Raw genomic sequence first — 13,533 nt, forward strand, 5'->3', positions numbered from 1 at the left:
CTCTTTTGCACAGATGTGAAGATCTGTGTTTCATACTGTTGCTGTAAGGTTATTCATGGTTTCAGTGTGAATACAATTTTTGTTTTCTCTGACTGTAAAAGTGTTGAGAGCCAATTAGTTTGAGGCTTTCCATTCCTTTTGCTGTTTAAATGTATCAGTTAAGCTGGAGGTTTTAGGGTTCCCCCCTGCCCTACAATAAATTTAAATCCTTTAGGTAGGTATAGGTTTTGAAGTTTCTGACTAATATTTCTGACTAATAGCAGAAATATTCTGCTAATATTTCATCAACTAAGTTGAAATGTTGAGTGTTTAGAAAGCCTATGTTGGGACCAATGACAATACATCCAAGTAGGAAATCGGTGTCATTAACAGTTTTGCTGTGTACAGAAGCAGTTTTCCATGTCACAATTGTAAATACACCTTATTGCACAATGACTACAGTCTTACTTTAAATGGCAGTTTCATAAACAGTTTTGCCTAGAGCATTTTAACACCAAAATTTTAACACATTATTTTCTTGTGTTTGGCTTTTATTTCATGTCTCACACAATTAATGACTCAAGTATTTTATTATTTCAGCGCTCTTTGCTCCTGGATGTCTCTTTTAGTCTATTTTGATTTTCTTGTTTAAACTTTTGTTTTAGTGTGTGTCTGCCCCTTTCCTGTTCCTTTTCCTGGGGTCCTCTTTTCATTTCCTTGTTGTTGTCTTCCTCCTATTCATGTTCACCTTAGGACTATTTTCCATGTTCTTTTTGCATTTGCTTGTAAAACACTCAGATCTTCCTCAAAAGACATTTTAGAGATGCAGCTTTGGGATATAAGACAGATAGGGCTACTTATTTGCAAAGGTAACTAAGCACAGGAACTCCCTAGCTAATCTTTGTGCTTTACATGCTTAATACTGTGTTCCAGTTGCTGTTTTTTTCCCGAGGTACTGCAGACTAGATTTCGTTAAGTCTTGCTAGTGGGGAACAAAGGGCTACTCTAAAAATTGCCCTTTGCAACAGGGTGCGACACAGAATTTCAATGTTTCTTTGCTCTCTTTGCTCAACCAATGCTGTAATGCCAAGGAGAGAGTCAGTAATGCATAACAAACCCTGAACTTCTTTCCCTGCTCTCTATTCACTTGGTATCAGTATTAATAGAAGTGGAGCATCCTTTGTGCTTCTTCAGCTTTTTTTTTCAAGTTTTAATTTCCATTTTCTTTCTTTGAAGCACAGAAAAGAGCAAATGTACATAAACAAAACTTCATACTCAAGCCAAAATGCAATAGACACAATTGAATAGTAGTCAGTTAGGAATTTTAAGAGCCTTCCTATGAATATTTAATTACTACATTAACTGAGCAAATAAAGAACATGCTATTAATATTCATAAAGTGTTAGCAGTGGTTGAGAGGAATTTAATACGTTTTATAGTTCATACAGCATCTTGTGTTGTGCAGGCCTTCAAAGAATGCCCACATCTGGAAAGGTAATAACACTACAGATCTCCCTAGCTGCTCCTTAATCCTATGAATTAAGGAGTGTCTGTTCTTTGCACAGCACATTTCCTAGTAAAATTCTTCAGTTATGTAATGGTATCAGAACCTTAAGCAACTCTACAAAAGAGCTCAGTGTGGTGTCTCCTCCATATTTATTAGTGTACCTTCTTTGTGGCTTTTTGAGAGCAAAGTTTGGGAGGTATTTAACATTTGCTTGGTTTGCTTCTACTTAAAGCTTTAGAAATATTGATCCTCTGAATGATTGAGGTGGTTTGCTGAACAAGAGGTCAAATGCAGAATGTAAAACTGAATTCCTTTGTGAGTGACATGGTCTTCCTGTGTGTGTTAGTTTATTTTTTAAATATAATTAGCAAATTAATAGATTTTATCTAAGAGTAAGAAAAAGAATAAGGCTTACTTGCCTGGTAGCTTCCATTTGCTTATTGAAAATAGGAGCACTTATCCTCTTGTGTTGGCTTGCTCTTTAAATTCCTTATGGCCCTTTTGCCTTCATTTAGTAAGAGTCTGGCTTTAAAGTTTTTTCCAAGAAAAGTTGCACACATATGAAGAAAAACGTTATAAATGCCATTCCTGAGTCCGATGTTGCTCTTTTCTTTCTTGCTGGCTTATGAAAAGACATTAATAGATGCTGAATTAAGACTTCATCAGTGGGTCCATACTTCATTCACTTACAAATCATTACAGCTATTTTTTACTGCATATAGTGATAATTACTCCTTTTGGCAGAGCAGAAGTAGTCTAATTTACTTTGGCTGCTGAAATGTGTGAAGAGCCAGGAATGATTTCTATGTTGAATTGTTAACCATGACTGTACAATTCTGTCAGTACCACAGTGGGGCTTTGTCTGATTATCTAGTAATCTGGTGTTAATTAACATACAGATAGTAAAGAAAATAATTGTGACATCTAGTAGAAGTATAACATGCTCTTATTTTGATAACCCTCCTTTTGGGATTGTTCTGTCAAAAGATGGCATGTGCTGGGGAACTGTCCAGCCTGGCTTATGGAAAGGAGCTCTTGATATATGAGCAGCTGTATCTCTAAGTACCCGATTTTCTCCCTTTATTGGATGTGGCTGAAAGAATTGGAAGGAAGCTGGAAGTTTCCTGTGCGCACACACTGTGCAGGCGCTGATGAAACCCTTGGATCTTTATCTCTAGTTCCCATTGCTCTTGTATGTGTGTAGGTTCAAGGTACAGTTTTGGTCTGGCTGCTGTGTACCTTTGCTATGGTCACAGGGTCTTGGCTTGGTGACTAGAGGTGATGGTGCTGTTTGCTTGCAGTCGCCACTTCTGGGATCTCTCTCAAATTCAGACTCAGCAGGATTTGAACAGCATTTTAATGAAGTTTATGTTGCTCCTATCAGCACAATTGTTGTAACAAATAGCAATGCAAATGGAACAAGTGAGAAGACAAGAATCTGCAACCCTCCGGGCATTAATCAACTTCTTGAAGGAAATTTTGAGGAGACAAGTTCTGTTTCAGTGCTTTCTTTCACTGAAACCACTTGCACTTATCAATCTTGTTGACAGAATGTACAAAAGCAATACTTCCAGTTAAATCCATTATGGAAATTTTCACATTTCTCCTCTTGCTTAACAGGTTAAGTGCAGCATTTTCCTTTTTGCATATATTCTCAGGAACAGAGTGGAAAAAAAAAGAGATATTCCCAGTTAATCTGTTCTCAGCATCATTCCAGGAACAGATAGGAAAGGTCAGGAGCTCATGTTTTGTAGTAAGCACAGAGGGTGCAGAAACTGCATTGAAGTGTTATGGCAATGGTCTGCTCTTCTGTTTTTCTGACTTTTATTCTTGTATAATTCTGCTTTTCTAAGAACATAAATAACCAATAGAAAAATCTCACATATTCACAAACCTGAATATGCTTCCTTGCATGTAACATCAATATTTCACAATTGAAAAAACAAAGCAATTGTACCTTCTGAGATGTGTGAATTGAAGCCAAATTTGCTCCTCTCATTGCTTCTTTTATATACGTGTTTCGAAAGTGTGGCCTTTCCTCAGCTCTTTTTGCTATAACATGCTTGCTGTAATGCAAAATGCCATTACTTTTTGGTTTTGCATATAAGGCTCTTTAAAGACAAGGCAAAGACAAATAGCTGCAGCTGTGTAGTTTATAAAGTGCTGCCATTTAGAGGAGGAATAGGAGGGGAGGATTTCAGGACTTTCTGTGGTCGACATGCCTTGCTTCTTCCACAGGAGGTAAAGTGGATTTATTAAGCAATGGGTTAAGTAGAGTCCCTTTTCTATGTTTTTACTCTTTTATCATAGCTTCTACATGATGGTGGTTAGGAGCATCTGGTCTCAGTCTTTATGCAGTTATTGGGAGCCTCCTGAAGTCTGTGTGGGGCTGGGATCACAACATGCAGAAAAGCCAGTGAAATGCAGTAATGAAGGGATGGGTATTCCATGTCAGCAAAAGTGAATCACAGTGTGGGGAAAAAAACACCTTTCCTGACAATGAGGGACAGTGATCTGGTCTGGTTTTAATACCCCTTATAGCCTAGCATCTGTTTAGACTGCTTTAGGTAACTGAGGCTTCAGTATGTTCCTAGTGTGGATGTCTGATCCAGACACAAGGGAACTGCCAGCTTCCCAGGCTTGTGACTAAATATCTGTGCTTATGACTCAATCAGCATAATAAAAAGGAGGTGGAAGTTGAAACAAATACAAACAGCTTTTTTTCCCTGTCCCACTATTGGTAATTAAAATAATAAAAAAAAGTGGATTAGAACTCTGTCTTTCCTGAACACTTGTCATTTCTTGGTCTTTCAGTTTTCACTCGCCTGACTGGTGTTGCTCTGTTGGAATTTCATTAAATGTCTTGTGGCACAATTTGATCTTCAGAGCTCTTTGTGTTGGTTTCTGAATGCCTGTAGAAGTGCTTTTAGTACAAAGGATACATCTAGATACTGAATATTATGGTCTATATCAAACAGACCTTTATTCCATTGAAATACTTGAGTACCAAAATATATTTTTTGAGAAATACCTCTTAGATTATGGGAATAGAGGTTATATGATTTTTTCCCCCTTTTTTTCTTTTGCGTTTTATCTTTCACTTCATTAAAGGTCTGGTTTGAGAAATCCTTCTTCCCTGTGGGCAGCTTCAGCCCTGCCTGTGCTTTTAGTATCTAATTAGTCATTTCTGTTCAGTACCCTTTGTAAAATATTTCTATGCATTTCTGTCAGTGCACATAACCATGTGTGGAAGAAGCCTCAAATAAATGTTTTTGTGTGAAGTGGCAAACATTGTGGGAGAAAACGGCGGACGATTTCTGTGGGACCTGGTATAATTTGATTTGCCCACTGTCTTGTGTTTAACGTTCAGACATGCAATCCCAATTATATAAACCATACCTGCTTTTTTAAGGTGGTGGATGTACTTTTTTTTCAAACTTGCTTGTCATTTTAATAAATGCTGTGTTAGCGCCTCTTGCAAAATTAAATTCAGTGCACAGCAGACCAGAGGCCACTAGAACCTATTCCATAAAACCATAGTGGTTTTATGGAATACCATTTCAGCAGCCCTGAAAATGGCTGCATTATGGGTTTGCAGTAGTGAAACATTAGGCTACTTTAGAAATGTCTTCATAATCTATAGCTGTTAATACTGAAAAGTGTTTTCAGGCTCCTGAGCCCCCGCCACAGTCACAGAATGGGGCTGGGTTGTGATTTCTGTCCATCTGTCTCTGGTGCTGGATATAGTCTCCTGTCATGGCATGTCTGCGGATCAGCAAGAGAGAAGTTGTGTTTCTCACTAGTGGCAACTTTTTTGTGCTCATGGCTTATACTACCCTACTTGCAATATTTTACTGATCTGTGTACTGAGGATTCTGGACTGCTGTAGTTTAAGCCATGTAAGCCATGTAGTTTAAAAAAGGGTGAAAAAATGCATCATGAACTATTCCAAGGGAATGTTTTAAAGTTATGTTATTTTTTTTTAATGAAGAGAAACCAGCTCTTGTACTGGAAGACAGTGTTTCCTGTGGAGGTGACTTTGAGTGAGGCTTAGCTCTCCTTGCATCTCTGAAAACTGGGTACCCAACTGCTCTAATGATCTCCCTTGCGGTGTGCCAAACTATGTTTTCTTTTGAAAAAGAAACACAATAATGCAGTAGGTTTCCAAATATCCTGAGGACTGTACTTACTAATGAGAGACTGCAGAGTGATGGTGCCTTTTTCTTACTGCCAGCGAGGAAGGTTGTCTTTTATAGAACTTCCTAGATTTTAGCAGTATGCTCTTTTTTAATTTGGAGGCTTCTCTTACTGATCTTTACATCTTCATACAATAACCACAGTGATAAAAACCTTTGTTTTCAATGAGGCAAACTGTTTCTTTAGAAGATTGCAGTATAAAGTTTTGGAGATAATTCTGAAAGTTTTCCAGGTAATAGAATCAAATAACTTTTCTGAAACATTAGTAGTATGTAACAAGGGGTTTTAAAAGACTTTTTTTTTCATATAGTGTACTGCAAAATGAATTCATTTAAATGTGAACATGCTTTGGTTTTAGTTTTGCAGCTTTATCCTTGTTGCTGCTGTGGTTAGCTTAATAGTAATAAGAATTTAATTTTCATTTTACAAGAGAAAACTGATGGATGTGGAATGATTATAGGGCCAACTCAAACTCACTAAGCAGTCTTTGAAGTTGCAAGGGGTTAGACTGTGATGTCAGGATGCCTCTCCTGCTGAAGGCACTGCCTGGCACACGATCAGTGATGATGTGCTCCCATCTCAAGCACAGGCAGATTTGACAGATGCTTACCATTGATTTCTAGAGCCTACAAGACATGTTACATGTTAAGTGGCTATTGAATATTAGATCATAATCAGGTTAAAACTGCTTAACATAATGATACATGCTAATGAATTAGTGTTTAAAAACAAAAAAAGAGGGGCAGAGGAAGACGGGGGATTAGATTCTTCCTTGGTCTTACTGTTAGAGTATTCCAAAGAATTTACTACTTAGACTGTAGGTGCTTTAACATTTCCTTGAAAATATATGAGCTTGTAATTTTTTGTAATGTGCTTTCTAGTCTGCTCAGATATAATTCATAGTAACAATAATTGAAACAAAAGGCTGATGTCAGAAAATTGCCTCTAAATTTAAAGAAATTTGAAATAATTAATAAATCTTGTTGGAAAAATTCTGATATTTCTGCTATATCTTTTACTGTAGATATCTGTTAAGAATAGTTGGAGAGGTTTTGCTGAAGGGAGAAGACATCTTGTTTGTGAAAAACTGCTGATCCCTTAAATGGTTCTTTTAGCTATATTAAGAAGCTAATGCAACTCACTGAAATGTTCTTTACCAAATCTAGGTCAGACTTTAGACCCATGACAGCTCCTGTCTCTCCCTTAACTTCTTGTTCCCTTTAGAGGTAAACAATTTAATGCAGCTGTACGCTTTCTTTGCACTGGGAGACTTGAGCACTAACTAATACAAGCTCAAAACTTAGGTTTCAAAAAGGCAGCTGAATTTTCCAGTGAGAATCACATCTGTCAGTGGTTTTGAGAATTTTGACATAAAATAGATGGGTATTCAAGTTGAATCAGTATTGTGCATTGGACAAACCTAGTGGCCATTGATAGCTTTTAAGAAAAAGAATAAAAAACCTGGGGAAAAATACAGCAGAAAACAATAACTTTGTATGTGCCATCTCGTTTTTAAAGCTCATTTTAAAGACCAGCTCATTTTCTGATTCTTTCTGCCAATGTGATGGAGGAGGAAGCACATATGTTGAACATCTGTTGGCTTTCTAACCTTGCAATTTTGACTTCAAAACTATAATCGTTGCAAAACCAGATAAGCTTGCCACATTGACTAAGCAAGCTAGACTAATTCTTAAAATTCCACTTGGCATAAAAGCAGTCTGGCATAAATGCAGTGTTGTCCTTGAGCAGCTCAGTGTGTAGGCCAGCGATGACTGCCCCATGTGAGCTGGGAGGTACATGCTGGAGAGGCTCTTTGGAAAGGGGGAAAAAGGTGGAGGCTGCAGGTCCACCCTGCACAGCTGGGAATCCTTACTGTTGGTGAGGCCCTGGTGCTTTCCTGGCAGCTTTGGGTTGCACAGGGATGTTTTTTTGTGATGAGTTTGTTGGCTGCTCTGATGTGCACAGCCATTGACTGGAGCTGTCTGCTCTTGTAGCATCTCTCATTGATCAGTGCTTTCATGTGTGTGCCCTTGCTGTAAGCCTGGTCTGTCAGGTGCTCTGCTGTTCCTGTGTCTCACTGGGTAGTTCTGTAAGATGTGAAGTAGGGCTGCCTGTTGAATTGGTACAGCTGTGACACTCAATATCAAAAATACTGCTTTGATCCAAACAGGAAATTATAACATATAGCAATTCTATAATCCATCCTAATATGAGTGATCCTCATGAATCCACTAAAGCATGCAGAACTGTGTTGTAATATTGAGTTGCTGAGTCAGTACTTTAAAAATGCATATTCAAAGCATGGTGCAGGGTCCTTTGAAATGCTGCTGCTTATAAATATTGCATTTGCTTTTCTACTGTGGCTCATAAGACTACAACAGCATCTTTATGAAGCTGATGTACTCACAAGGTGCTAGTACCTCATGGAGCTAATTGTTATCAAGAGTGCATATTGCCCTTTTTAGCTGTCCCTCAGAAGGTACTGATGCTCTTGACAGTTACTGCCTTCTGGCCTGGTAAGGTCTGGTGTAAAATAATCCACAGGAAAATACATTAAAAGCCTTTTAAGGAGAACATAGTGGCATATGCTTTATTCTTTTTCAGACTCAGATGATCATTGATGCATGTGGATAACTTAAAGGGAAATAGCCTTTGAATCAGTACAGAAATCAGGGTGATCTGAGGATCTTAAACCTCTGCTAGGTAAATTTAAATGACTTAACTGCAAGCTTCATCTGCTCCTGTATGCCATGCAGAGAATATGTATTCATAAAGTCTTTAGTGTGTGAAAACAGTGCACGTGTATTCCTCAAACATTCAAACTAGAATTTAACAGATGAAATGATTGATTTATACATGAATAATAGCTTTCACATACTGATATGACCTTTTTAAGGTGACTTATCTGTTTTGTTCTGTGCTGTCTGTAGGGACCTGAAAAGTAAGTCTGTCTTTCGACTATTATGTATCTGGTAGCACATTGTCACATCTTTTTGTCTCTGTAAAAGGAGAGAAAATAGTTCCTGTTCGCAAAGTGTCTACTCAGAATTTGGTTAATGCTTTTGAGTCTGAAGAGAACGTTTATGGCTGAATTAAGACCAGTGGAGGATCACTGCGTAGTGGAAGTGCTGACTTAGAACTAACTGTACTGGTTAATTATATTGTGTGTTTGTGACCAAAGTGAGCACATATATTGCTAATTTACACATTTGACACTTAGCATTTCTGTTTTCTTTCTCCTAGTTTCTCTGCTTGAAGAATATAAGGACTTTTCTTTCGGCATGTTGTGAAATCTTTGGAATGAAGAAAAGTGAACTTTTTGAAGCGTTTGATTTGTTTGACGTGAGAGATTTTGGAAAGGTAAGGATGCTTTTGATTGTATCCCAAGTAATACCTGTGTTCTGCTGCTTGCACAGAAAAGACTTTTTTGGTAGCTGTGATACAGAAGTCGTGGCTAATGGATGAGCGTTTGTTATGAAAAAATAGTGGGGAAGAATTAAGACATCAGAAAAAGTAGGTTTGTATTGGAGGGGCTAATAAAGGACAGAGAAAAATACTTTGCAGGAATGTTCTGAGCATGTGATAAGCCAAGATAAATGGTTTGAAAGATGCTGAGTTAAAGCGAAATGAAATGGAAGAAGATAACAAAAACTGTGGGCGAGTGCTGTCGGGTGAAATCACTTGGGCATAAGTCATGTGGATTTGGAAACTCCAGACCTGTACATTGTGAGCCCATGTGGCACAGAACATGTTTCTGTAGTCTCAGGTGTTTGAAATTCACCAGTTAATTTGCCCTTGTACAATTATTTTTTGACAGTTGTCTTTTTCCTAACCTGCTGTAAAGCTCAGACATAACTATGATAGGTTAATGTGACTATTCTAATTTACACAGTATATTTACAGTATATTCTGTAAGTCTGACTACTTAATGCTACATGTAAAGCTTTTTCCAGTCTGTTGTTCAGCCTCCTACATATCTGTTTGATCTGTCATTGCCAACAAGTTTAGTTCAACTTCAGTTTCTGCTTTTGAGTCATAGTATCATTACCCTAATCTCACAGGAAAATGTCTAAAAATTACCTGAAGTAGCACTAAAAATAGTTATTTATTCAAATTTAGTGTTATGTTAAGCATTATTGCTTTTTTAAAGAGATCATAATTTTACTATCTGATTTTTATGCACTGGTCTTTTTATAAGTAGACATAGAGGTAAAGATGATGTAAAAGTGCAAGAATGAATCAGGATTGCAATATGATTGTTTGAAATGGCTCAGTGATCATCATTAACCAAAATATCTAATTATTTTTCTCAATCTTTTGTCTGGTTTTAAGTCTGTCGAGCATTAAATCAGATAACCTGGTAATTCTACCTGTTCTTCAGTTTTGCTGAATATCTTGTCCTCATAAATCATATTTAAGATAAAGCTTTTTGTTATAATACGGTCCTTTTTACGAATTTGACTCATTAAAAATAAGATTTTTGTTTTGATTGTGCAAGTAGCGAAGGAATTTAAAGTAGTTGGATTTTTTGGTGTGTGCTAGCAATGTCCTATTTAAGGTATTTAAGTCAGATATCTAATGCTTGATTCAAATATTTGATACCTCTGCCTAAGGAATATTTTTCATATTGCATGTTATAATTACTTGCTGAAAGTTTCTCATTTTGTGCCATGTAAAGATATAATGTTTTTAATACAGTCTAGTTTTTAAAAAAGATTTTACAGTGCAAATTATTCTTGCTGCATCATTGAATACCCAGCAAAAACAGTTTCTGAATTAATGGTGAATTTAACTCAAAAATGTTTCTGGTACCCTTGATATGTAATTTTAACAGAATTTATTTTGAAATATGATTTTATGTAAGTAGAATAACTGGTTAAAAAACTGGTTTAAAAAAACCCCTGTATTCCATCCACGTTACTTAGTATTTAATTGTAGAGACATGGATTTTTTTACTGTTTGCGGCCGCCATATAGCACAAATAGACTAATTATCCCTGGAACTCGTTTTCCAGTTTTAGTGCATCCAAGCAATGACTTCTCTAGTCTAGGTCAGCTTTCTTGGAAAGCTATCAGGTGAAACTGCAGTGACAAATTTGAGAGGAGCTGCTGTGTGGGAGTCTCTCACGAGATGAGCTCTGTGCGTGGGAGCAGCTGCTCGTGCAGAGGTGGAGATGCTGAGTTGAACAGGGCTGGGCAGCCCTGGCAGTGGTTGTGTTGGGCAGCTTTTAGGTGCCTGCTGGCTCTGCTGCTCAGCTGTTCCCACTGGGTGCTTGTGTGGAAACTTGCCACAAGTGGAGCTTGGCATAGGCAGTGTTCAGAAGGGCTGAGCTTTGTTTTATAGCCTGGGCAAATGAGTACATAGTGAGCTTCTGAAAGGGGCTGTGAGTTTCAGGCCGTCTATGGAAGTGGAAGGAAAAATGGCAACTGTATTAAGTTAGTAAAGTTGCAAGTAAAGAAGAGGTATGCTAAGTTATTTGTGTACCTTTAAGTGTATTGTTTGTACAGTTAGCAGAAAATATCTTGGAGTAGCGTGAGATTTCAATTCCATATCCAATAATGTACTAACTACTTTGAAAATTCTGATTGTTAGGAATAGTGGTGAAAATAGGAAAGTGTATCTTTATCAAGTTGTTCATTGCTTTTCACTTTGCTTTGAATTTTCTCCTTCATTATATTTTCCTCTGAATAGCAACTGCAATACAGCTGTACATGTCCAGCTTCCTTGAACAGAAGTTGTATGTATGCAAAAAGCCAAAAAAAAATAGTGCTGCAGGTTTTTCCTGCTGCTGCAAACAAGTCACCCTGCCATTTCTAAAAAAGTACTTTGAACTGCTCTAAATGTGTGCAAAATATGAATGATCTTAAAATGGTTACAGGTGCAAACAAAGAGGGGAGTATGATTTTAAAACATTGTTTTCTAAACTCTTGCTGAAAGAGGCGATGTGATGAGTGTGTGCATTACCTTTTATGCATTTGAATGTACTGGAAGCTGTCTTCAGATGTCTTAGCACTGGTGAGATATAAATAAACTGTTGCTGAAGTGGCTCTGTAACCCTTATCTGGGACTTTTAAATGTTTCAGTTTAGTTTATAAAGAAATTACTATTGAATGTGTTATCTTAAGATGGGATGTTTTGTTTGACAGACTTTAGTGACTGTTTAAACATGCTAGTGAAGGGAACAATAGGAGTGTATCAGCTGTAAATGAACAATATGCCTTCAAGGAAGTAAGGTTGAAGGGGAAGAATAAGGTGAGAGACCTGGTGAGGGCAACCAACTGTATTTTTTTGAAATATTCTGGTAGTTTTCAACTCTTTAAAGAAAATGGCATACAAACCCAGAGCACTGTAGAAGTAGCAGCTGTATCCTGCCAATATAGTCATAAGACTTTTAACAGCCTTTTGAAATACTGATTACAAAATGTTGTAATGGTGAAACTTGCACTTAGTAGTTAGAGGTAAATGAGCTGTTTCCAGATGCTTTGACATAGCGTATGAAAATTTGACTTGAACTTTGTGCTCCACTTTTCAGAGACTTTGATCTCTCACTGATTAGAGAAAAAGAAGGGTGTATGTGGAGTAGATGGGAATCAGAGGTGAAGCTGAAGTGGCAACATGTAAATAGCTAAAGACTAGGCTAAGAAATGGAAGCAGGTAACCTCATGTGTTTTTAATATGTACATTCTGTATGAATATTGATATTAGCTGTTATAAGATTAGAGTTTTCTTCTGTTTCAAATACTACAGCACAGTTTCTTATTTTTAGACTGGTTGAAAAAAGAGGGGCTACATTACACAGGAGTAGGAAGATTCTGTAAATCGTGCTTTTTAAAACTATATATAGCTTGATTTTCTTGGAGTTCTATGGTGTTCACCCATTCCCACTCATTCACCTTTCTATCAGTAATTTTCAGTGTTTCTGCATTAAGTTCCTGACAGAGCATGAAATGCTCTCCCACACACTGGAGGTGCCAGACAGTGTTTTCATTATGAATTCCATGCTGGAGAGTCATTTTTCACTACCGCAGGGTTGTCAGGTTCTTCCTTTCTACCTGTGTGCCAGAATAAGCAAATACTGTTGGTACTTGTTCTGTCAGCTCGGAGCCTGCACGCTCCTCCAGCAGCAGCCTTTGTTGCGTGGTGCTCCACAACAAATTGTTGCTATCCCTATTCTCTGAAGGAAGCTTGTAACTAATGTGTTGCAGAAATGGGAATCTGAGGATTAGTTCTGTTGATGTCAACAGATGCTCCCTGGATTGAGAGCTGTGTCTGGGGTCTTGTGGGGGGGGAAATGGTGTCCAGCAAGTGTCAGAAAAACCTTTTGTGTGCTGTGCTTTAAAATTTCCTAAAGAATGTGTAGCTGAGCATGGAGTGTATTTATGATATAACTGATCTAATATGAACATAGCAATTGCCCTTGTAGGAATCCTGCATTAGATGTCTAGAAATAATGTACAATATTCAATTGTGATTTTAAAAAGACAAACAAGGAGATCAAATGTCAAGTGCCACCAATGAAACAAGTACCAAATCGTTTAAAAGCATATAACAATGCCTAGTGTAGCTCACTCTGGTGACACTTAAAAGGCTGCTTTATGTAAAAGCAAGCAACTGCTGTGAAAATATTGAGTTGTGTATACTCAAGTCACGTAGCTGGTGATCTTTTCAGTCACTCCCTTACTGCAAAGGAAATCTGGGCAAGGATGCAGGAGAAAGTCATGCTGAAGTTGAGAATCCTGGTGTGTTAGTATTCCCTCAGGTTTAATGGATTCCAGGAAGATTGGACAGATGTGCATAAGATACACACACCAAGAACAACACAACAAAAAGCAACTGTTATTATAAAAATA

The 13,533-nt window shown here is 37.5% G+C and overlaps 1 protein-coding gene across 1 annotated transcript in view; it reads left to right on the forward strand.

The window, feature by feature from the left end:
• The window catches only part of VAV3 (vav guanine nucleotide exchange factor 3), a 149,122-nt gene that overhangs the window by 19,329 nt on the left and 116,260 nt on the right, over positions 1–13,533 (forward strand). The window contains exon 2 of the mRNA XM_053984649.1: positions 8,927–9,043. Within this exon, the coding sequence (XP_053840624.1) occupies positions 8,927–9,043 (117 nt within the window). The remainder of the gene's footprint in view (positions 1–8,926; positions 9,044–13,533) is intronic.

Source organism: Vidua macroura, chromosome 9 (assembly GCF_024509145.1).
Source record: "Vidua macroura isolate BioBank_ID:100142 chromosome 9, ASM2450914v1, whole genome shotgun sequence".
NCBI lineage: Eukaryota > Metazoa > Chordata > Aves > Passeriformes > Viduidae > Vidua > Vidua macroura.